At 45.4% G+C, this 25,620-nt stretch overlaps 1 protein-coding gene across 4 annotated transcripts in view; it reads right to left on the bottom strand.

Annotated features, from left to right (window-relative positions):
• The window catches only part of AcCoAS (acetyl coenzyme A synthase), a 94,532-nt gene that overhangs the window by 30,119 nt on the left and 38,793 nt on the right, over positions 1 to 25,620 (bottom strand). For 2 of the 4 annotated variants that reach the window (XM_075669926.1, XM_075669925.1), the window contains exons 1-7: positions 21,563 to 22,037; positions 17,050 to 17,141; positions 14,829 to 14,932; positions 10,672 to 10,744; positions 8,666 to 8,741; positions 7,490 to 7,702; positions 1,658 to 1,850 (exon numbers count right to left, since the gene is read on the bottom strand). In XM_075669926.1, the coding sequence (XP_075526041.1) occupies positions 1,658 to 1,850; positions 7,490 to 7,702; positions 8,666 to 8,741; positions 10,672 to 10,744; positions 14,829 to 14,932; positions 17,050 to 17,141; positions 21,563 to 21,906 (1,095 nt within the window). In that variant the 5' untranslated portion in view covers positions 21,907 to 22,037. Of the gene's footprint in view, positions 1 to 1,657; positions 1,851 to 7,489; positions 7,703 to 8,665; positions 8,742 to 10,671; positions 10,745 to 14,828; positions 14,933 to 17,049; positions 17,142 to 21,562; positions 22,038 to 25,620 lie in introns of those variants that run through there. The other 2 variants (XM_075669929.1, XM_075669928.1) reach the window with 1 other exon arrangement.

The following is a 25,620-nucleotide window of genomic DNA, read 5'->3' on the forward strand; positions in this document are numbered from 1 at the left end:
TAGCCTACTTTGCAGGCTTTGCTTGAGGATATAGAACTGCACTGCCGACAGTAAAGGTGCGCCGCATGCATCGACCAGCAGTGGTAGTGCTGCCGTAGCGCAATATTCTCGGTCAATTGCTTTTGGAGATGCGATCACTTTTGCAAGATTTTGCATAACTCGGCAACGTGCGCAGAGCAACAGCGCATGCAGCAGCATTTCTCCAGTGCCTGCTGTTACCAGTAGGCACCGACGTGTCCGGTGCCGTGCGCAAATGTGATCATATTTCGTGTGCCCGAAGGCAAACGATCAAGATAATGGCCCTTTCGTGCAAATCTATGTCCGGTGCCGAATCCATACGCGATGCCTGTCGGGTGGCACCAAAACCGGCGTTCTTGAAGCAAGGGATGCGTATTCCCAGACGGTTGCTCAATCATGGCCCGATGCATGACACTCCATATGCTGTGACCGCCATCTCAAGCGCCATGAACAATTCCATGTTGGTAGGATGTGGATTTCCTTGTTTTTTCTGCATTTTTCTCATGGAGGCGCACATTACGCAGTGCACTGCCGTGATCGGCGATTGTTGTTCAAAACTCGCGTTCAGTTTGTGTTCAGTTTCATCTCACGCAATTGGCCTAAGCCTCACCGAGGCGTCAGCCGCAGGCAGAGTTGGCCACGGTGCGTTTCTGAATGTGCGTTTCTAACAACAATCGACAACCTCGCCAAGTAGATGTGCAAAAACCGTCGTCACATGTCGGTAGCAACATGCATGCCGCTAGGGACCCTAGTGCCACTTTAAATGGGCGATCAACAAACACGATGGCGGCCATGACGTGTTTCCAGCACACTGATCGGTTCCAACGCTTGGTTGTTTTTGTGAACAAAAATGGTGGCACCCACACTGTCATGCGACGCAATTTTAGTGCAAAATGATTGCATTTCAGCACATTTTGGAGCCTGCTAGCCTTACGCGAGTAGGTAATATGCTGAGTTACGTTCCGGCAAATTTCGTTGATGCAGGATTGCAGTACAGCGACATCATGCTGCCGAGAGGTACGAAATGTATTGAATCCTATGGGCGTTCACTGGGGATACGAAAATGCTTCATTGTCGCAAGAATATCATTGTTGCGAGTTTAGACTGTATTCATTTTCGTTTGCCTAAAGCGATTGTTAGAGAACACAAGCCTGATGTGTTGCAACATTTTGAGCCAGATAATAAATGTAAGGAAGGTCATTCAAAGGAAGGAATATTTTTTCCTGTGAATGGTATTCAAGTGGTCACGCTACAGAGACATAGCAGATTGGCAATGAGGTTTTTTTTTTTTTTTTTGCACAATTCATGTGAATGTGCTCGGAAGATGTTGAAGTATATGAATTTACGCCCATTTCATTAAGAAAGTTGAACCTTTCAGCTAAAAGAAGTGTGTAAAGTAACAGTTTGACACAACAATACCACGAGAAAAAACATATTTCATATTTCGGTACTTATGTATTCTGCCTAACTGTGGTTTCACAGTTGTATTCTGCCTAACTGTGGTGGGTTCAAAATGAAGCAGTGTGTAAGCACATCAGGTGAGCTGGAGCTTTTATGGAACAGCTGCACACACATGTCTAAAGCCTGAAAGGCCCATAACTGCCATTGCAGTAATAGGACTTGAAGGATGCGCAATTACCATGACGCTGGTGGCACCATTAGCAAGGACTCCGTACACAACATACGAGTGGCCTGTGATCCAGCCGATGTCAGCCGTGCAGAAGTAGACATCGCCTGGGTGGTAGTCAAAGACGTACTTGAAGGTGGTGGCGGTGAACAGCATGTAACCGGCCAATGTATGCAGTATTCCCTTAGGTTTTCCTGTGGATCCACTGGAACGCCACACACAATCACAGTCTTGAATGTACTCCATCTATTTTTTACACCTCAAAGTACACTTTGGTACAGTACTCTACTAAAAGAGTTCAAAGAGTTTGCTTAGAGCAACAGCACACCAAGGTTAAGCAGTGGGCTAGTTGGTGCTGCATAATTAATGTTTTTCCAAGTACATTAAAGAAGGACGACAGTGCTGTGTGTCCTCTTCTGTCATCCTTGTCTAATGTGCTGGGAGAAACAGAGTATATGGTAGGCAAGGGAAAGTAAACGCAGTCGAAAGCTGCAGAGGATTGGATATTGGATGTAATCAGCACCCTTAGGATGCATTCAGTTGATGCAGCAGGACAGGTGTGGTATCTGCAAGAGGTCTTTGTCCTGCTGCGGGGCTGATGAAGTTCATGAACAGGTTCTGACATCACCTTGATGAGTACAAACCCCCAACCCTCTTATTTCCTTTTAATTGCCTTAATGAGTGTGCAAACTAAGTAAGCATATGTGTGGGTATGTACACTGCAGGCAATTCTGTAGTTTACGGTGACAATCTTCAGTTTTGCTAGCTGAGATATGCTGTGATACGAGATGAGCATCCAAATGGTGTTGACTGCAGGTGGCTGTCACATGCTCTGGATAAGACTGACATCCGATTTATAAAGTTTGTACAGTAGTTTTCATTACCTACCTGTCCCATAAATATATACATATCATATTGCCACCTGCAGTAGTGGACACAGTGCAACAGAAGAGGCATGCAAGGACATGAAAAAAGAAGTGCGCATGCTACCCTGCCCGCTCTATAGCCAGGTCCCACCGCCGTGTTTTTCAGGAGCCAGCTGCCCTCATTAAACGTCACCAGTCCTGTTTCAAGACACGTGACAAAGTGGTGGAGGCGCTGGGAATTTCTCAATCATGTCACAGACCCCTTCTGGGAGTGGAAACACCAGCTATTGCGACTCGGGGTCGAAGACGAAAGACCGACTCTTGAAGCTGACGAGGAGGAGACGAAAAGCTTTATACGAGAGTGCCCGTTGCCTCGATGTAGGCGCGCAGTGTGGCACAACACAGCTCAGTACAATCAAAACCCCTGTCCATCAGGCCAGCTGCAGGGACCGGGAAATGCCTCCACAAGAAAACACAGTGATTCAAAACACGTCAACTGTTGTTGTTGTTGTTGTTGTGGCCTGTGATGCGTGTGGCTCCTACCCACGATGGGGGATTGGCCAAGAGATGGTTGGATTACTGGTATGGATAGTGTGATGACAAACAGGCACGCACTTCAGAACCTACGGGTTCCAAAGTCATTCCACGGCAACGTGTTTGAAGACGTCGAAGACTGGATAGCTGACTGAGTACGTGGCCGAGTACAATGAATGGGACGATGCAACTAAACTTAGAAATGTCTATTTTTGCCTGGAGGACAGCATGCACACGTGGTTTCAAAGCTGTGAGGAGCAACTGACGTCGTGGCCCGAGTTCTGCCGTCAAATACTAAACATCTACACCAGTGCTGATCACTGCAATTACCAGAATGAGCAATCCAGACCCGCGTCCAGCTTCCTAACGGAAGTGTCATCGCGTTCGTCGAAGACATGATGCGCCTCTTCGGACAAGCAGACCCAGGAATGACCAAGGACAAGAAGTTGGGTCATCTGATGTGAATAGTGAAGGAGCAGCTCTTCGCTGGTCTTGTGCACAGCCCTCCAAAGACTGTCGCCGAATTTTTATGCAAGGCTGTAAGTATGGAGAGGATACTTCAGCAACGATCAAATTTCTACGAGCGGCAGGTCAATGTGACATTCACTACCAATATTTTCATGGCCACCGGAAGCAACAATGACAACCTCCGAGAACTGGTCTGCACCGTTGGGTGCAAAAGATGCAGAAGCTTTATGGAGAGTCACAAGCTAGAGCGAGCTCCACTGCGAGTGTTGTAAAAGATGAAATGCACCAAGTACCCCAGTCCACCTTTCCTCTTAGTAACATCGTGCCTGCACCGACTGAACACCGCCGCGCAACCTATGCAGAAGCCCTGAGACTCCCTGCTTCACTACCCCTGCTTTTTGTTCATGCTGCTCATCCGGTTGCACTTTCCCCAGCCCAACTGGTACACTACATATTGCAGAACGACGCACGCCTCCAGCGTTTTCCCCTGCGGCTCCTCCTGTTGTGCTTCAGCAGGAGCAGCCAGTGCATTACACCGATGATTGACGCATGACCCCTCGGAAATTGGATGTCTGGCGCACACTGGACCACCGTCCTCTGTGCTTCCACTGCAGTGAAGCAAATCATTTGTACCGCCAGTGCCCATATTGATGTCTCGGGTTGTGGGGCTTTTCTGCTTGCTCGCCAGCACCCCGACTTAGCCAACGACCTCAGTACATTGAACATTATCTGGCTCAACAGCGCATGCCACCACCTACCGGGTTACAGTCACGCACGCCGTCACCAAGGTGATTTTCACCACCGCCCCAGCGATATTCAAGCGCATGATTACCAAGTCCTTGTTGGGAAAACTAACTACAGCGATCTTTGGGGGCAAGGCCGCTGGCAGTCGATGCACTGAATACCTTCAATCGACACGAACAAGGACAGGCGCCGATACGACTGTAGCTGTACGGAATGACTGGCTTTCGCTTGACATACCGGTGGTGATGAACTGTTACGCAGTTAGTGCTTTAGTGGATACCGGTGCGGACTATTCTATCTCAAGCGGGAAGATGGCGGCGTTTATGAAGACAGTAATTACACCTTGGCACGGATCACAGATTTGGATGGCTGGTGGTTACGTCATTATTCCACTGGGAACCTGCACATCTAGAGTTTGGATTCAAGGATCAACATTTCTGATGAGCTGCCTTGTCCTATGCGAATGCTCCCATGACATCATTCTCGGGGTTGTCTTTCTGCAGGAATACGGCGCTCTTATGGACCTACGGAGAGGTGTAGTCACCTTCTCAGCTGACCGAGCAATCGACGGGTACGATGACAAGCAATGTGACGACGCCCTTCGTGTTTCCGCCGGAAGCGTTACGCTTCCTTTACGAGCCAGTGTCCTAGTTGAAGTGATGTGCGGTGGAATGCGCGAAGGCAAAGTGGTCGCAGAAAGTAACTTATCGCATCTACTCATTAAACGTCGCCAGTCCTCTTCCAAGACATGTGACAATATCGTCGTATAAACATGTCAAAGTGAACTGCTAAATGTTGAGATGCTTCACAATCTACTGCACATTGTTATGTCGATGTGTGGAACATGTTCACATGCATGATCTTTAACATCAAATCATCATGTCTGGACAGAAAGAAAACATGGTTGAAAACATTAGTATGTGTATAAGAAGTAGCAGTTTCACTAGAAAGGTGAAGCATCAATTGTGATAGCAAATTAGTAGACAGCTATACGAAGTAAGGATAGTAGCTTTATCACCAATAAACACTAGTACACATTCACTTACTAACTAAACTAACAAGCATGGTGTTACGCATGCACAGGCAAACATAAACACATCTCACTATAAGAGCACGGACACTCGCTATCAAAACACTGGCATGAGGAAGAGCGGCAGCAGCAGCGAACAAATTGACCTTCGTGCTGCCTCGTGCTGCAACGCGAACTAAGCGGTGAGAACACAGCACACACGAAGCTATGAGCCATCAGCGCACCTAGACTCTGTCCTAATCGCAGATCACTCTCAAGAGAGGGCCTGTGCAGCCATGCCATACCCAGCAGCCGCCGCAGTAGAATGCCCCAACTCCCCTCCTCTCCCCCTCAGTGCCTTGCGCGCAATGGAAGATGGCATGCTTCCTCCCCGCTTTCAACCCTTGCGCACACAAAATTGAGCTGCCATAGTCAGCTCAGCCTTGCACGCTTCCACTCGCACACACAGCATAAGGCGCACAGCGACGATGTTATTGTTATTGGACTTTATATGAAACAGCATGGCAATGCCAACGGAGAACAGAAATGTGCATGGAATATCCATATAATTGTCATCACAATAAAGATGACCCATGAGGACACTTCTGCTCCAAAATTTCATGACAACTCCCTCAATTTGCCTACTTTGCATAACTGTATGGTGTTTCGTCCCCATTTAGAAGTGGTAGAGGGTTAAACCATAGGATGCATTAACTGTGTGCAATTTCAGAAAAAAGTGCTATTCAGTGCAAAACTACAATGAAACCAAATGCAGTGATAGCGAATCTTAATGTTATCTGCTGACAAACAAGGAAGAGAAGCTTAAAGCGACACTAAAGGCAAATGTTAAGTCAAGCCAAAGTGAGAGATTAGTATCAAGAACATCTAAGGTGTCAATATTGACACGTGTAGTTATTTATGTTTTTCGGGCAACCGCTTTTCACCATCTAACAAATGTTATCGCTCAGCGCAGGATGCGCCAACATGTATTGGAAGTTTCTTAAATATTATCGATGGTTCTACCTGCTGTCTGTTGTCAGCGAAGCTTGTGTAATCTGGTTGCACGTGCGACGTGAATTGTGTAGAACTTTCTGGAAGGGCACCAGTGATTACTTTGGAAGCTTCAATGACTCATATATAAAAGCTGACGGGCTTATCAGCAGATCAGATTTTCGCCGATCGCCGAATGTGTTTGCTGCTATTGTTGTTCTTTGAATGTAGCCCGTTTTGAGGGCACAGGTTCGCCCAATAAAACACTAGTTTCGTCATTTGCAGTTTTGCTGCTTTCTTCATCATCACTACTACGTGACAATATTATCACGTACAGAGTTTAAGTAATCGAGAAATTGAGATAAATGCAGGACACAATTAGAGACTCCCCTGGGACATTCAAGTACTAGCCAGAGGATGAATGCACTTCTCATTATAGTTCTGTCACTAGCACTCAACCATTCATAATAAAAAGATCACTTTATTGCATTATATAACGAAAGAAAATGTTAATTGTCCAGAAATATTTGATATTAAGAAAAAAAACTTGTTGACATTACCCACGACAATGACGCAGGTGGGCGCAAGGTTTTGCTTTCCCCACTCTGTGTCGCCAACACTTTCGCATTTCAATATTTTCATTATCGCGTAGTGCTGCACTGGTTTTGTTGGCTCATGAAACTCGCACAAACTGCAAGTAGCAGAGAATGCCACATCCATGTGATGTCGCAAGATTCCTGAACAGTTCACGTTACTTGACCAAGAGCAGCTGCAGTAGTGAATTCAATGCTCTGTCTTGGCTCAGTTTCTGTACGGCCGTGTATTTGCATTTTGCATGAAAAAACCATAAACAAAAACGTAGTGACATCTGTTGGGCGCCGTTTTACTTGCCAATGGCAGTAAAGGGCGGTGATGGCATACACAACGTCCCCACTCCCTGCTCATGGGAGGGCGATTTTAATTGCGCAAAAGTATGCAGAACCTTCAGCAGCGATTTTCTCATAAACTAAGTCTTTTCTTGGCATGAAACTAGTACTGCAAGGTTTCTGGAATGGTATTTTAACAGTCCATGTTGACTTTGTATTTGCCTTTAGTCTCCCTTTAAGACAATGGCCTCAGCAGTCAATTTCTTTTAACAAGCACTGATGTCATGGTATGGTAAACAGGGAATGATGTAACTTTGTCAAAAATGTAGCTGACAACTTCATGCTAAGGCAAAAGCAGGCAGCCGACCTTGTGTACAGCAGAAACAAAGGAGCCTCTGCGTCGAGCCACTCGGGGGTGCAGGTTGTGGGCTGGTTTGTCATGAGCTCGTGCCACCAGGAGTCCTGCTCCACATTCCAGGCCACTTGCAGCCCAGAGAAGGGCCGCTTGCCAGTGTCCTTGCGTTGCACTTTCTCAGACGTCAGATGTCGCACCACAATAGTCTGCTTCACTTCGTGACCTCTGAGCAAAGTGGGGAAAACCATTTTTGTTTTAACTGCACATGTAATCTGCACTTCCTTCCTGGCTAAGACAGTTAGCAAGAAGCAAAAAGTGTTGAGAAAAGGGCAGATAGAACAAAAGCTGTGTGACCCCCAGCAAGCTGACAACAGCTGCAGCTGAACTGGCTCGAACGATTCTTCTCTGATCTCAACTTGACTGCATTTACTTGAGTTCAACAGGGCAAGTTGACTGACTGGGAGGGTGCCAAAAGGGCACATGGCTGGTCAAAGCCTGATGCAAGTAGTTTTAATGTCAGCCATGTGGTGTCACATGAGAAACAAAAGAGAGACACCAACATCCTTTTCTTGATTTACATGTCTTGCATTCAGTGGACAGTACTAACATTGTTGTCTTATTCTTGCAAATGGCATAATATTCTAAATAGAGCTTTGCTGTGTGCTTTTATGCAGCATGTTTAAAGCAGCAAAATGATGCAAGCTGTACGGCATGTCGTCTAAACCATCATTTTGTGCACATGCAGCACACATGCTATGCATACATCTTGTATGCAGAATGGCATGATCAATAAAGCATTAGACCCAAGTGAGCCTTCAAGTTAAAAGCCTGTAACTATTATCCCAACAGAACTCCCACATATTTAGTAACATTGCCACACATTACAATATTACAGTGTCCTGGTTGCATTTTTACCCTCTGGTTCATGTATCCAGTAGCCTTGAAAGGGAAAACTGCCGTACACACGCTGTTGCACGAAGCTGCAAAGGAAACCCACAGAGATTTCTTCCGCACTGATTTCCTTTGTAGCTACATACTATAGTTGGCTGGATGACAATTTTTTCTTTCATTACCCTTTTTCCATGTTGTCGGCTTCCATAGAACTGATTGGCCACTAGTGCTTTTCTTCAATTGCTGCACTGCATGGACACAAATTAACAGAAAAATCTATGCACTTAGAACTCTTACTGTTCCTTGGCCTTGCTGACAGCATGATCCACTATCTCCTTGAGGTTAACGAGCTTTGGCCCACGCCAGACACCATCTAGAAGGCAAAATGAGAATGCGATATGCTGTTTTCATCACAAATGTGTGCATACAGGAAAAAAGTAGCAGTTTCGCCCGAGAGGATAAGCATCGATTACGATGGCAAATTAGTAGACAGTTATACGAAGTAAGGATAGTAGTTTTATCAACCGTATAAACTTTGAAACATTCGCTTACCGACTGAATCAACAAGCATGGTGTCAGCGTGCACAAGCGAAAATGAACACATCATGCTTGGTGAGCGCGGACACTCGCTGCCAAAATGCTGGTGTGAGCAAGTGCAGCAGCAGTGAAGTGACCTTCGTGCGGTCTATCACTTCAACGCAAGAGCGGCGAGAACACAGCACACACAAAGGTATGAGCTAATTGCAGATCCCTTTCAAAATACGGCATGCGCGGCTGGGAAAAAATACGCACTTGCTGGCGAAGTTGAGCCACCTCTCCTCCCTCTAGCACTGCCTCCCCACTTTCCTCTATATATGGCACACTAGGTTGAGCTGCGATCATCAGTTCCCCTTGTGCCCAGTTGCGAAATGTGCAGTTGCTGCCGCAGCACAATGCCAATGCTACAGCAGACAACGTGCGCATTAGTTCCAGTGAGTGTAGATGCTGACAGTTTTCTTTTGCTCCAACAGGCAAAGTTTGGATGCCGTACACGTCACTCTGCTTTAGGGAATACAAAAAAACAGTAACTTTAATATAACTTGCAGTGGTGTAGCCAGGAATTGATTTAGTGAAGGGGGGGGGGGGGGGGTGCGCACACACTTGACCAAGGACGGAGCAGCTGGGCAGGCGAGTATTGTTGCATGTCATTTATGCCATGTATTCTCATTTGCAGAAAGTCTGGATGTAAGGGTAAGGAGGAGAAGGGGCCACTTGTCCGATGTGCACTCCCCCTTCCTACTCCCCCAATCTTCCTAGCTCGTCCCTGATACCTTGCATTTCGCACAATTATACAACACTTTGCACTTGCCAAGTGAGACTTTACATATTTGTTGTGTACATTATTTCTGATGGGAAAAATGCTTTATATGCCATAACGCACATTGGCAGCAACTAAACTTGCTCTGACAGGTGGCCTTCATTTTGCTGCAGCAGGAGCTGCCGGGAACTCATTCAATTGTTTCTTCCTATTAGCTCACTGGATAATATAACGAACAAAGCATTATTGCATGGATATATCAGGCAAATATAAAAAGCAATCCAATTGAAACTGGAAGGAGTGATGACAAAACTGCACAGAAAATGCTCCCACGCATGTGGTGTTGTTCCTATCGTGCGTGGTGTCCACTGCAGTGGACATTTTAGAGAATGTGTTCTGAAGAAAGAACTTGACTTCACTTATATTTACAACTCTTGCTTCCAAAGGCATCTTCTATCCCATGTAGACAATTATACGTGCTAAACCACTATGTCGCAATAGTAAAATAGTAAAAGTGTGGGGATGCACGTGACTTGCCCACCAGCACCACTCAACACTATCTTTGAAGGCGAGTTGGGGAAAAACAGTGGTTGGTGGCACCTTCCACTGTGGCTATATAAACTTCTTTTTTCCACTGAAGTTGACACTATGCACAAGAGCTACTCAGAAGCACTAAACTTGCTCTAAAATTTGGCAAAATTTATTCATTGCAGTGGACACCATCTAATAAAGAGTTAACACTAGGATAATAAGAACCCATTGCCACATCACTAGAGACCCCTGAAAATGCACTTCAAACAACTGTTGCTGTAAGAAGAAGATGGCATATCTGCACTTTCCCCAAGCAAGCTTTCTTGTCATTTGATATAAATCACTAGCCGTAACACAGAAGGCTGATGCCATGCCCTCCCCACAGGGCCAACATGCGTCTAACACGGGTATAGATTACCGAGACATTAAGGGACATCATTTGCTACTGCCAGAAGCAAATGACACAGTTACTGACCCGCTGTGATGACAACTTTGCACTTGGCATCCTTGAGCCTCTCGCCCAGGGAGTCTGATGAGAAACCTGCAAACTATAAGTCCAAGGTGTGAGTGCTCACAACATTGTCAATGCAGCACATCATTGCATCAACAATCATATGAAGCAAATGTAATGGAAATTACACTTTGATTCACAACTTTAACAGTGCAGTCAAAAGCACTTTTTTATAGAATGTGGCCACTACACAGTCAAAAGTCCAGGGTTAGCCTTCCATGATCACTTGGAACAGAAAAACACAGAGGCGAGGCACTCCCACAAGTTGCTTTTGCATTGTACTCTTTCACTTTCAATACTACAATCTGGCTATCACAGTTGTCATCATTGCCATCGATCATCGGTGGCAGCAGCAACAGCTTTATCATGACCACTGGTAAAGTTACATCCTGCATCTATTACTACTGCTGCCATCTCTGCCTTGTCACAAATGTTTTCATCACTGCACATAGGTGACAGCCTGAGCCATCTGAAAACAGCACAGGAACAAAACAATAAATGGTGCGTGCTGCAGGGCAGAGCAAAGTAGAAGCAAACATGATACTACACCCACCATCACAAATTTTTCATGGCTGGTTTTACCCACACGCACCTACTTATTTATCCTACAAGTTATGTATGCTGCAGAGTAAATGTCTATTACCAGCTTGCTGTGGCTTCCATGTGCCCTTTCACCTTGTTTGCTCGCTTGCCTTTGCACCCATATACTGTGCTCACAGAAATGAATACATGTAGCTAAAATATGGTGCCATGTTCTTGTCCCCAGTTTCCTGCAACATGTACTGTTTCAAAATTTTTTAATGGCTCCAATGACATCTCTGCACCTGTGATCTATGCCTCCCCTCTTTTTCTTCCATATTTCCAAAGAGTTGTAATATATTCCCATTAGAAACAGGTGAATAGTTTCACTTATTACATCACCCAAAATTGAGCCTGTTCTTGCCAGAAAGATTCTTTACCTGCCTCTTGTGCTTCCTTGCTTTATAAATGATAAACTGACATTTACTCTCGCCTTGCTGAGTCTCTTTGCATGCAGCCAAGTGTTGAGGTTCGCTGAACTAGCAGAGTCATTCACTGAGCAAATATCTTTGCGAACATCTTAAACCTATCACCATCTTTGTTTCAGTGTCAGATGGTGGCGTAATCAATGATAGCTACCAGCATTTTTATTTTCTCTCAACGTTAATCCCTTCAGTGGTTTTATTATTGTGACCAAAAGTGACCTTATTTTGCTTTTTTTATTTTATGGCTCATTTTCAAACTTCACTCCATTGAAAGCCCTTCTAAAGCTTTAACCAATTTGCTTCATGTTTTAAGCATGAAAACCTCATTTTTACCTCTTCACTATGCAATATACATATAGTACTTGTCATTGTCACAAATAGTACCATTAGAAATGCTGAGAAAAAGCTCAGTAAGGTGCAATTCCAAAATGTAGCCTTTGAGCGCTGACACAGTGCTGCCACCCATGTCGTAGAAAACAAAGGCCTCAATAAGCGCAACCATCCAGTGCTGACATAACGGCTGCTTTCTATGATGAATAACAGAAAGGCCGACTCAACATGTCTGAAAAAGAATCGACATTTGGGCAAGTTGGTACTGGTTGAATATCTTGAAGGGCCAGTGCAAGACAACTAAGACAAAGCAGGAAAGACACAGGACAGTGCTGAACTCCAAGTAACTTTATTAGGAAGCATATACATGCTTAAGTACTACCACCTATACCCAGGTGCTCTCCCATCGATGGTGTCGTCATCATTGCACAGGCAAACAGCAAAACCCTGTAACCTGATGTTATACATGATGTGAATCAATGCTGCATAATGTTATACTGTGATATGAATCAGACTACGAGGGAGATTACTAAGGCCTACCACATCAGGATAAAAGGAATGCATTGTGTAAGCGTGCCTTCATTAACTTTGCATGACAGTGAATTTGCATTTTTAAACCGCTTCATAGTATAGCTTTAGATAACAGGATTTTGCTATTTGCCTGTGCACTGATGACAAACTCGATGGGAGAGCATGTAGGTATAGTTGGTAGTACTTATGCACGTGCTACTTCTGATAGAGTTAGCTGCGAGTTCAGCGTTGCCCTGTGCTTAGCTTGCTTTCTGTCTTAGTCATCTTGCGCTGCCCCTTCAAGAAGTCTGAAAAGGTTTCGACATTTATGAAGCAACACGAAAAGGGCGCATAAGTGCACACGTCGAACACTGGCACTGCATCGGTCCATGTGGTAGAAGTAAAACTATGTGAACATGCAGAGTTCATTCGAATCACGCTGAAGAAACTAGATTGACATTGTGTTAGTTTGTGACCTTGAAACAGTTTGAGACTTTGAAGCAGTTTGCGACTGCTTCTTCAGCACCTTGTAAATTGTCAGCAGTGTGTAACCTTCACAACAAGAAGCACCAGAAACGCTTGAAATGTCATACTCATCACTGGACCAATTACACCGAATGCACTTCAGACGTGTGGCACGTTTATATAGGACAAACTGGCCATTGCTTCAATGACAGGGCTAGACAGCACAATAATGACATTAGAAAAGGATACGGCAGTCGCTTGGCCGAGCACTGCAAAAAGCACGCATGCACACCTATATTTGGTGACAACTTTCTTGAGGAAAGAAAACACAAAAACAGAACGCGAAATAGTTGAAGCATATTTTATAAAGAACGCAGGCGACAAGTGCAAAAAGAAGCGACATTTCTTTCGAGATATCTAGGCACATGAACTGATTGACCATACAATCGTGTGTATGATCTGATTTATTTACAATCTTTTGTGTGTATAATGATGAGCACATGATGTATCTGATGCGCAGAGCATAACTAGATTACCATTTGTAATAAATGCCAGTTGGAAGTAGCGCCAGTCCTGTCGTAGGTGTTCCTTCATCTTCATTATTACCGCGTTTTAATGAAAACTGTCAAGAAGAACCAACTCGCCCAAACCAAGGTATTGTTAAAACATATGGGTACTATTACAGAGAGAGAGTTTTGAAGTTGAAGAATGCTCCAAGTATTGAACCTGGGACTAAGGCCTTTCCAGAGCAGTCGCTATACCACAGAGCTAATGGCGAGGCTAGCAAATGGAAATGCAAGGCCAAATTAACCAATAACTGTGAAGCTTTCTTTCTGTGAAACATGTATGGGATCCCCTGGTAGCTTCATGACATTCCCAAGTGGATGAACATTTTTACATTCTATACATCCATTTTAACACCAATTAACACTGATTTAACACCAAAATCCCACTCCAACATCCTTATCTGGTGTGTCCTATCGTGGTTATGTTTTACTCAGTTGTACTCAGTTACTCAGTGTGTTTAAATTGCACAAAATTACAGGTTATCTAAGTGCAAGTTATTTTGAGGTAACTGTTATGGGGACGCTCGACTTTCACGCGCCACCATGGTATTGCTTTCCTAGCAAGGTCGTCTGATGCCCCAAGAGCCCCACATTGGGCGACAGATGTGGGGTTTCAAATGTGCTCTTGGGACAAAGGAATGACAACACAGTAGTGCAGACAATCATAAGGGCAGTTATTGCACCTTTTATACACCAATACACCAATCTAACTAGCCGAATTATTACGTACAGAACATGCCGATCAGCGCTGACGAATTGAGGAAGTTCGACTCACTGCGACAAAATAGCAAGCGATTATTCTGTGAACATGAACAGTGTCGTGTTTGAACGATAGAGTTCATCCATCCCAGTGCCCCACACTGAAGCACTTCTAAGGGTGGTCCTGCGAAGCATGTTGGCACACGCTCGAAACGTTCACGCAGCCTGCCGACCCCAAGCCAAAGAGAAACAGGCTACTTACTCCCTTTTGTGCCCAAGTAACTCCACAATTAGGTGGCATTAGCAGTGCAACACTCGCGCCCTCTCTCGTACCAATCTGCAACTACACTAACTGCCACCAGTGCCCACTACGCGGGCAAGCTGGATTACAGGAGATGCGAGATCCATGTGGGGAAAACAGCATCAGGGGATGTGTGAGAGTCGTGCGTACCCACACTGTATAACCAAAATAAGTTTCTAATACATGTTTTCTGCGAGACATGGACACGATGCCATCTTTGAGTACAGGCAAAGTAACTGTACGTACCACGACAGAATGAATGACTCCGATTCGGGCACATGCCAGCATGGCAACCACCAACTCTGGGGTCATGGGCATGTACAGGGCGACTGTGTCTTCTTTCTTGAGGCCTGCACAGCGTGATACATGCATATGAAACGTCACAGGCCTGCGACAAGTCAGTCGCACCTTCAACAGCGACAGCAAGCTCCATGCTGAAAAGGCAGCTGCATGACTGCCTGCCATGCTCCTAGCAGGGCAACCAAAACATACAGCCAGAATTTGCAAGCTTGAGAAAAAATAGGATCTGTGTAAATAAACATGATCCTGTCAGGAAAATTAAAAACTTAGCAATATCTTTGAAGAATTATAAGAAAAATGCAGTACCCTGCCAACATGATTTCTCGGATAAGCCCAATAGATTGTGGGGGCGTCTAATCTTGCTTCCAGATAGATCCAGCATACTTCTATTGAGGCAAAGATTTCTAGCATCCAGTTATATTTACTTTAAAGATAGCCTACTACATAGAACTAACTAGTAAGCAAATAAGTTCTGTGGAAACCTACAAAGAATTTTTAAAGATAGCCTACTACATAGAACTAACTAGTAAGCAAATAAGTTCTGTGGAAACCTACAAAGAGTTAAAGTTTAACTTTAGCAGTGTATTCAATGGGGCTGGTTGGTTCATCAACCAGCCCATCAACACAGGATGAGATCATCCTGTGTTGCACTGTTCCTGTTTTTACTCGAAAGTTTAACGATGAAATGGAATGCTGTTGTACAGCTAAATGTAAAAGGAAAACTACAAATGTATTCCTCAGAAAAAAGGCTTTGCATTTGAAGAAAAATTCATTTTAGTCCAGCGATCGAATTTTATTGGAAGCACCACCTTTCTATAGGACAGTTGTGCGACCAACTTAGCTAATAAGGCCAGCAGGTGGCAGGGTGAGCACAAAATAATTGACAACTTAAAGTGAGAAGCAACAAACCACATCCTTATAAGTGTTGCACTTTTTTTTAATATGCATGACAAGTTTCCTTTTAACTACAGGAAGCTTTGATGTGTTGGCAATAGTCTGGGGGTTTAGCTGCACTAGCTTCAGGCATTTCCACAGGCACTGTGCTTTAGAATCATTTTACCACTGTGACTCAGAAACAAGCATTGTGGGACATGGTGGTACAAATAAATTAAAGAGCCGAGTGGTTGACGACCCCATACTGCTAAAAAGTGCAACATATGCCAGACAGCTGCTCATGGAGAGGGTTGGAATGTCACACATGCCTTACAACAGCCTGAAAATGGTCACAGAATCAAAAGCAGTGCTAGTGGACTGGGTATTCCAAAGGCACCACAAAATTTATTTTACATCTACAAGGTTTCATCATTCTTCTCCTCCATTCTCATCTTGTCGTCTTCGTCTTGCCTCATTCTTGTGCTCAGTCACACTACTGTATATATGTCATAAGCCTAGTCCATACTAACTAGCCCAATATTCTGTCTTGCCTAGAAACCTCCCTTTTAACCCTTGTCTCTCCTAATGACAATCTGCCGAGAAGTTTTATTCTCACATGTGCATTATTGCCGACAGGACGGGTTCACATATCAATGTTGAAGGCGTAGTGCATAAAGAACAGTGGGCAAAACTGTACTGTACTCAGTGACATGCATGCATTTCTATAGTACCAAATCTTGCTCAAATAAGATAAGTATAAAGAAAATAACTGGCTCATCTGCCCGGCAGGTTTTGCACAGGTGTCATTTCACACTGTATATCACTCAGTACTATGTTTGGATGCAGAACATTAGTGTGTGTTAATGCATAGTTGATCAGGCACTGTCAAGATGGCTAGATACTACTGATTTATTCTAAATGCAACATGCCAGTACTGTGATTGAACGTGGTAATAAACAAATTCGCCATGAAATGCCACCTCTGTGCAAAGTCAGAGAGGGGGTGAGCCAGCAGTCTAGCCGAAAGTGCCTTTCGTGCAAGTTTCTCTTAACTATATATGAAGCACTTGGCATTTTGGGCCCACACTGCTGCTGGAGAGCCCTCCTTGCTACCACGCATGTGCTCACGGTGCCCCCTCTCAGTGCACCGTCTGCGCAAAGTTAACCGGTATGAACTTATGACAACCACCTGCAGAATACAGAGACACCGTTCGCTATAACGAAAATATCGTCTGTCGAAGGGAGTTTGCATGAATGCAGATGTGTGCCATGCCATGGCCGCGAAATGCCCTCACCTCGGCTCTTGAGCACATTGGCGAACCGGCATACATCATCCAGCAGCTGCTGGTAGGTGACAGTACTGCAGTCTTCCGGGTCGTTGCCTTCCCTGTGCACACGTACACATTATGCTACTTTGTAAATTGGGGCTTGTAAATATTGCATTGAAACCATAGCACTGGTAGTACGTCATGAATTTCAAATCATTTTCCCATACACACTGAACATTTTAACACCTTTATACAGGTAGGTGTATAAAGGGAGCATGGTTGTCCCATGACTAACACCCTCATGTTTAAGGTGTTTAAAAAAATTTAATTGTGGGTTTTTATGTGCCAGAACCACAATTTGATTATGAGGCAAGCCTCCAGAATACCTTGGACCACCAGAGGTTCTTTAACGTGCACCCAAATCTAAGTACACAGGTGCTTTTGCATTTTGCCCCCATCGAAATGCAGCCACCATGGCAGGGATTCACATTTAAGAGGTGAAATCCATAAAGTTAATATACAAACTCTTTGGTAAAATCGAATAATTTGTGTGGACTGATAAAGTTTTTCTGTTTGCCAACTTTTTGGGGAAAGTAACAATGATGATAGCTGTGACAGACGACACGAAAAGTGCAATAAATAAAGTTTCACAACTATTGCTGTGAAATTCACTTGTGAGATACACCTTTTCTCATTGCACATGTAGCTTGAGCTCGTTATTGTGCGCAATAAATTTTTTTATAGCCCTGATGGTAAGGACGTTAGCCACAGAACAACCCAACACCTTTGAAGGCCTAAAATATTTTAGAGTGCTTGTTGGTCGTTTTGGCACAGGAAAAGTTGTTGAGTATTTCGTTACTTGATCGTGATACTGTCAAAATCAATGCCGCCAAGGCAAGCTTGTGTGGAAGCATCAGGGCGTCCCTCTCTCCCACTGAAAGTGGCCACTTTGAAGCTTAATTTCAAGATTAACTCACCAACAGAGCTTAACATTCCTCGCTCGTGTCCATTTAGAACGCTAGGTGTAAAACACTATACTATGTATATATAGCATCAGCACTGCATCACAAAACCATGGGTACAGGGCATAGGTACAAAGAATATTTGTGCGAACTTATTGATTTTATTCTATGTTAGAATTTTGTTTGCTCGTCTATAAAGAGTTATTGTCATCGTTAATGCAACATTTTAGATATTCACCCAGCTGTATTCATTTCTAATGAAACCCGAAATGACAAGGCTGCTACAACGCACTGACACTTTACTGTATGGCAGAAAAACGAGTGCAAAGCATGGAAATCAAAGCATATGGGCCACATGGAAGGAATGCCGGTCGGCCACCAGGTATAGCGCATGCACTTACTTTAGCTGGCAATTAGGATGAGCGAATTCATCTTTCATTGTTTCTTTTCCCCCTAAGTTGTAAAACCGAGTTCGGAACATAAAAAAGAATGCCATGCAAAAAAAATATAGAACAGAAGAAAGAAAACAAACTACCGATTCGGTAGTTAGAGGAACTAGGAGAAAGTTGGCAGAATCCAGGTGTTTGGTATATACATTCAACAATAGGAAAAAATGTGCTGTGCAGGGACGATAAACATGTACACCATGTACCAAAAAAAATAAACGCACACTGTTTTCCAAAGCATATTGTCCCTGCAGTGAACTTCAGATGGATGAAGGGGTGAATTCAAAGAAAGCCGTGCATTCTGAATGCACCATAAAGAAGTTCATAAGTGTAAAATCGTGTGTTTAAAAAAAAGTTTGAAACTTGGAAGCACAAATGTAGCCTTTAGGAATTTTTGTTTGGACATTTTATGCTGCTGCAGTGACCAGATGAATAAAGCAGGGGGGGGGGGGGGGGGCGTGGATATAACCTATGGCAAAGAAGCGCTCCAACGTGAGGCGTTTGCTGCAAACCATCATTATCATCATCATCTCAAGCTATATGGCCTTTGGATTTCAACTAGTGGATTAATTTCAACCCAACCTGCTCTGCAGTAGAATCCATTGAAAAATCGAACGATAACTATTTTGGCACAAACGCAACCATGGAATTAAGTTGTAATTCCTGTTATGCAACACCCATTAATTCTACCATGAGCCCTACCCGGCTTTAATAACATCAAGGAATCCATGTCAAAGACGAAGTATTGTACCACCTGACAAATATGTGTGGCCAACCTGCTTATGGTTAAGGAAAATACATACTAAACAGTTTGCATTCTCATAAAAATGTAGTGTGAAACAGTTTCAGCCGTGTCTGTCAGTGTTCCTTTCTTTTGTGTGTGTTCTTTGGCGCTGCTGTTATGCCTGCAATAAGTGACCAACTCGCCCAAGAACTCGTTTTACTGACAGTTTCAGTCATGTACGAAAAATAAACGGGCAAACCTTCACGGGGAACGAACACAAAGATCTATGAATAGTAGAGACTTGGGCATGCTGGTAGTTCATGCTAAATTAAGAAAAGCGCGAGATGCAGGTACAGACGAAGAAAGACACACAGCGCTGACTTCCAACAACTTAGCAACTATCAACTTAACAATGATCTATGTAACACTTGTCAGCACTCAAACTTTGCAGCGCTCAAGTGCGTTGAAAGGGTGAAAAATAAAAACAGGTATGACAGGAAAGAAAAAGATATTTTGAACGCGTGGGCAGTTGGCTCAAATAATAAACCGCTTTGTCGTTTGACCTTGGTCTGCATCGGTAGCAAGACAGAAACCGATCGAAACGTTTTAGGGCCCCGCACACTAAAGCACGACGCTTCGGCATGATGGAGCTTCCAGCGTCCAAAAAAATTGAAAATGGCAATGAAAGAGGCTATGTTGGTGGGCGGTAAAACATTATTCCTGCCATATGTACTTGCCATTACATGCCAAGCGACTTCCGCTACCACCGACAAGCGGGCTTCACAGCACAATTACTTTGTTAGCGGTGAAGCGCACTTTGACATCTGTCGCCGCGTATCGATCGCGCGCTAATTTCGTCGCCTGCACGCCACGTGTGTAGATTGCCGCGAACTCTTTTTTACAGCGTCCGACGGCCGAGCGTGCGTCTACAAGACCGACGCGTATACAAGCAGAAATGGGAAAAAACGCCGCGAGCGCACTTTAGCCCCGAGCAGCTGCCATATATATGCTACGAACTTAGCGACGGAGCGGCGTAACCTGCCTCTGTGGTTGGGACACAGGTGCAGAGTTACACTACACAGGTGACAGGAAGCGCTGCAGTCATAACATTTTTTTTTTCTTTATATCAAAGCTGCTGTTCTTTCCGAGCGTTAACACGTGGTCCCAACTCGTCATATTCAACCAACGTTCACACGCAGGGTGCACATTGAGTAAACGGTAACCACTAAAACTAAAGCTACATTTGCGTCAAATCGCTCGATAATACTCTCGTAAGAGTGCAGACGACCAAGATGTACGCAACGACATTGCCATGAGGCGCGGCTTTTGCTCGATTAAATATGATTCATCGAAGGAACATCAACACGTCACACAGCCAACACAGATTTTCAATGCTTCGTTGTAATCATGCATAACCGACTCGCCCACCAGTCCGTGCTCAGTGGCTTCTATTTCATTCAGGCGGAAATATAATGCTCCTCACGCCGGTCACTTAACAGAAAGATCGTGAGATCGTTTCAATATGACAATGCTCACTCAGTCGCACAATCATCAGGGCGGCATTTTCCCAATTTCTAGCGTGACCACGCATCATCTGGCATTAGACAACGTTTTCATCTACCCACTACGTTTTCCTACGGGACATGTCGGCGCAGATTTTTATGGCATTGGATTTACTCTGCGAGCACCTCGCAGGCAGAGCTGCCCGGCCGATCGTTTCCAAATCAACCTAATCGACGTACATGTTCGTGCGGTACCGCAATTGAAAGAAGCAATTGATTGGTCACCGCGAAGGAAACAGCAAATCCATCATTCATATCCACGCGTGGGCCAGAAGACTATAATAAGAAATTCGGCTCAAGGAAATCGATCCCATCACGAGTAGCTCACGCCATCACCATGGCTGTCACAGCCGAAAGGATGCGCCGCGTGACATCTGCAGCGATTGTTTCGCAAAGGAAGTGACAGTACTTGCAACAAGCGAAGGCTACGGGTAGCAACGTACGGATGTACGGCGGCGAGCGAGGGGGTTGCATATAGTGGAAATAACGCGAAAGAACGAAACACGGGCCATGCGCTGCCCTCGGTTAGCTGTATACGTGTCCCCATCGTACTACTTTCCTGTAGCGTTTTCCATTCGCACAGGTGCGTTCTTTAGCGACGAAACCGTAAGACTACTTTACCGGTTGTGTATTTCCGTGTCAAAGATGCCTCGATTTGCATGCAAGTCGCTCTGCGTTTGACGATGACACGCAGCAAGAAAACCGAAAGTAACGAGCACAACGATCCGAAGTGAACCGCGGGGCTTGGTTTTTCGTATGTGAACGCTGAATCCAAAAGACGCCTTCCAGAGAATTTCGCCGAAACGATGTGCCTGCGCATCAATGCGGCGGGCGCTGCAGACTCACCAGTAATATGCGACGGTGGCGCCCAGCCCTCGCTCCACATTTCGGTCGAGCAAGTTGTAGGAGATGTTGGTCTTAGCGCCTTCCATCCAGCGGATATGCACGGGGCCCTTGCGCACGTCGATGTTGTAGTCGACGAACTTCCCGGATTTCGGCGGGTGCTTCCAGTAGAAGTCCTGCGCTATGGCTTTCCAGAAACCTTCCGGGTCCCGCAAAGACCTCTGGTACGTCTCTTGATACTCGACCATGCTTCGGACGTACGCCTTGTCCCGCACACGTGCCGGTGGAGGGTACAGCTCCGCGGTTGCCGTGCCGTTGGCCGTCGGCGAGGGCGTCTCGTTCGTCATCGCGATGACCGTAGGTACTGTGCCTGCCGGCAACGCACGACACACGCTACGACGCTGCGAACAGTTCAGCGAAACCGCGACACTCCGCGACGCGGTGTACTTTTCTTCACGCCGCCGTTGCGGCCCCTGGCGGCTGGTTTGGGAAACTGTTCGACGAATAAATCTTTCAGTTAACTGCTACAGTCAATCTACACAGCCTATTTATAAAAGCAACATCATCTTGTTCAAATTTTAAAACTTAAGTATTATGGCGTCCCCTATGAACCAAAATAAAAGTTACTTTTTATATTTGCGCGTTTTTATTTTTGTTTAATTATGACATTGCATTGCTCAGAGAGGGCCCTCGCGTTGGTTAGTATTCATGTGTTTGCCGCATGAGCGTGCCAAACCTTTTCGTGAGGTGTAAGAATGTTAGGAAAACATTATTATGCGGTTTTTTCCCGGCCGGCGCCACCATATCGTGTTTCCGCCGAGCGCAGAAGTGCGTCAGCAGAATAAATTTAGCTGTCGTAAATGAAAATTAGCTGTTCCATCTCTCACTCATTCGCAAAAGGATTGAGAAAAGAAAAGGACGCCGAATATAAAAAGCCAATGGTGCTGCCACGTTCCCAACGAAAAAAGTCAAATGGTACACCATTTTTCGTCTGCTATAGCCCTCAACCTGTAGCTGTCTCTGATGGTTTACAGACGTTCACTGACGACAAAATTAACAAACAAGTTGACAGAAATACCGTGGCTCGTGAGCTACGTTTTTTTTTTTTTTTTTTCTAAGTGCGCGTGAAGAAGGTGCACGGAAGTCTCTAATAAATACTCAACTGCTGTGGGAAACCTATTTGACCAGCAGTAGGTTTTGATCGAAGACGTTTTAATTAAACTTGGGCGACGCGTAAGCATTCCTTTCTCCTTCCTTCCCTTTCGTTTATTTTTTTCCCCAGCCGAGAATGTCTGCTCCTCCTTTCGCCCATATATATATATATATATATATATATCCTTTTTGTAAGCACGCAGATAACTCAATGGGGAAGCAGACAAATAATTTGTCGAGGTCGCTTAAAGCGCTGCGATAAAACGCTCGGGAATTCGAAAAGAAAGAAATGCCATCCAGCCTATTTGGCCTGGTGAAATTGATGTCGTCCCTCGCTTCTCGACGAACTTCTACAGGTCCAGCGCTTTATTCTGATGGCGTCAGCTAGCACAATGCTCTTGCCCATTTTCGCTCTCTTTCTCTCATTCTCTCGCCCGTGCAAGGTAATTGAGAGGCGGGCAGATATCCTTCGCACGGCCGCCATTTAATCATTTACCATGCCTACAGAGCGTGGATTCCGAAGAATTCGGTCTCATATCCTTCGGCACTCCACCAATACAATTGACTCTATAACACAATCGAACCTTTTCTACATTCTTCTCATTTCTCTCTCTCTCTCTCAAACTCTCCAACTATACTTTCTTCCTCTTGTACTTAGTGCTTATTCTTACGCCTCGATTTATTCTTCTTTTTTTCGCGTGCATTCGCTCAGGCAAGCGCAGTGACGCAAGGAAAGGCAGTAAATCAGCTCTGCTGCTGACTTGCAGACGTGACAGACGAATTTGTCATGGAACACAGAGTCGATCTTTATGTATATTGTGCGCAGTTATATTGGCGCATTGGCATTTCTGCTCACGACTTCCACCCCAGCCCCCTCTCACCCTTTGTTCTTTTCAAATAAATCATTTCATAGAAGCGGTTCATCGTCTGTGCTCACGTTCACGTTGTGAGTCTGTCCGAACTCTGCAACGCAGTAATCTATGTTATTCCAAGTAGCTGTCATGCCGCAAGGTTCGTAATTGTTGGGCGCAGCTGATTAAAAGACTTTATCTGGACCCTCGCCCATAGGTTAAATATAGAATGTAAGCTGCTTTTGTATATTCAAATATAGTAAAGTGGTACCAAAAAGTCGCAGTTTCGCCCGAAAGCCGAAGCATCGATTTCGATAGCAAATTAGTGGACAGCTATACGAAGTAAGTATAGCAGTTTTATCGGCAGTATAAACTTGTAAACGTAGGCATGCTAGCTAAATTAGCAAGCATGGTGTCACGCGCGCACAAGTAGACATGAACACATCTCACTCGATGACCGCAGAAACTCGCTGTCAAAACGCTGGAGTGAGGAAGCGCGGCAGCAGCTGCGAGCGAACTGACCTACGTGCTGCGACTGGCACCAACGCGAACTAATCCGCAAAGACAGCGCGCGGCGGGATGTGTTCCCTTCGCAGATGGCTTTCAAGATACAGCGACCCGGGCACGACTTCACAATTACTAGTAAGTACACCGGGGCGTGGCACTTCCGGATGGGCCGGACGCTTGTGCGTATGCGCGAGTGAGAGTATATATAGGCGCGAGAGAAAATAATGTGGGGCTTTTGCTTCTTGAGTACATGACTCTGCTTAGGCACTACGAAGGAGGTTTTGTAGCGCGTGTCGTATGCGTTTGTCCCTAAGCGTGCCGGCATGGCGGTGTGGGGTCGAGTTCGTTTACGCTCGGACGCTGGCTGCTGGCGCGATGAAATAGGTGAAGCAGCGGGAACTGACGCCCCATTTGGCGACCGCTGTCGGACAGACTGCCTCGCATGTGCAGCGCTCGTGCTAAGTCAGTCGTGCCGGATCATAGCTTTGTCGCGCCTTACGGCGATGTACCTTGAAAAGAACATCACAGATGTTTCCGTGTGAGCAGTAGGGACCGTAGTAGAGGCCGGGCCACATATACTGAAAATCTAGAAAGCAACCATGGATGAACACAAGTGGCTGAAAAGCCGCCGGTGATGCTCGACGCCCCTGCAACCTCTATGAGAATACATCGCGCTACCTAACGCCTCTTACGCTAACTAACCTAACCTAACCTAACCTAACCTAACGTTGACCTAACCAAACGTGGCCGAGACGCAAAGCCAATAATCCTGACGGCGTGACATCAGACAATAGCATTCAACCACGGTTGCTAAGGCGCTGTGCGTCGATTTCACTCGAAGGGGACCACTCAAAGATGCTCCTGAAAACCCGCGGACAACAGCATATGAAAAGCCTGCCAAGAGTGAAGATACCGCACCAGAAGAGCAGGCCGGGCCTCTACTACGGCCCTTATTGCTCCCCCCCAAAAACAGTGATTTTTTTTTTTGAAGGTACAGCGCCGTAAGGGGCAAGAAAGGTCTGATACGGCATGACTGACTCAGCGCCGCAAGTGCGAGAAAGTCTGTCCGACGTACCTTCAGACACAGCGATCCCCAAATGGAGCGTCCGTACCCACTGCCTCGCCGCGCGGGCAGCCAGCGCCGGAGCGCAAACTCGACCCCACTCCGCAATGCCGGCACGCCTAGGCATGCCGGCATTGCGCGTACAACCACAACAAACGCATACAGCACGCGCTAAGAAACTTCTCCTACGCAGTGCCTAGGAAAAGTCAGATATTCAAGGAGTAAAAGCCCATAGATTTTCGCTTTCACACCCGCTCTTACTCTTACTTGCCTCCGCATGTACCACGCCCCGCTGTACTTACTGTAGCAAATGCAAAAATGCGGCTCGGGCGGGCGCGCGTGGCCGCATCTAAAGTCAAAGGGCGATAAAATCGTCTTGGCGTGCCGTTCTCAAGGCGCGCCGCGACGATTTTACCGCCCTTGGACTTTATGCGGAGCCTCACGGCGACGCCGACGGCAGAAATGCGTCTGGAGTGTCCATACAATTG

Source organism: Dermacentor variabilis, chromosome 9 (assembly GCF_050947875.1).
Source record: "Dermacentor variabilis isolate Ectoservices chromosome 9, ASM5094787v1, whole genome shotgun sequence".
In the NCBI taxonomy this organism is placed as follows: domain Eukaryota; kingdom Metazoa; phylum Arthropoda; class Arachnida; order Ixodida; family Ixodidae; genus Dermacentor; species Dermacentor variabilis.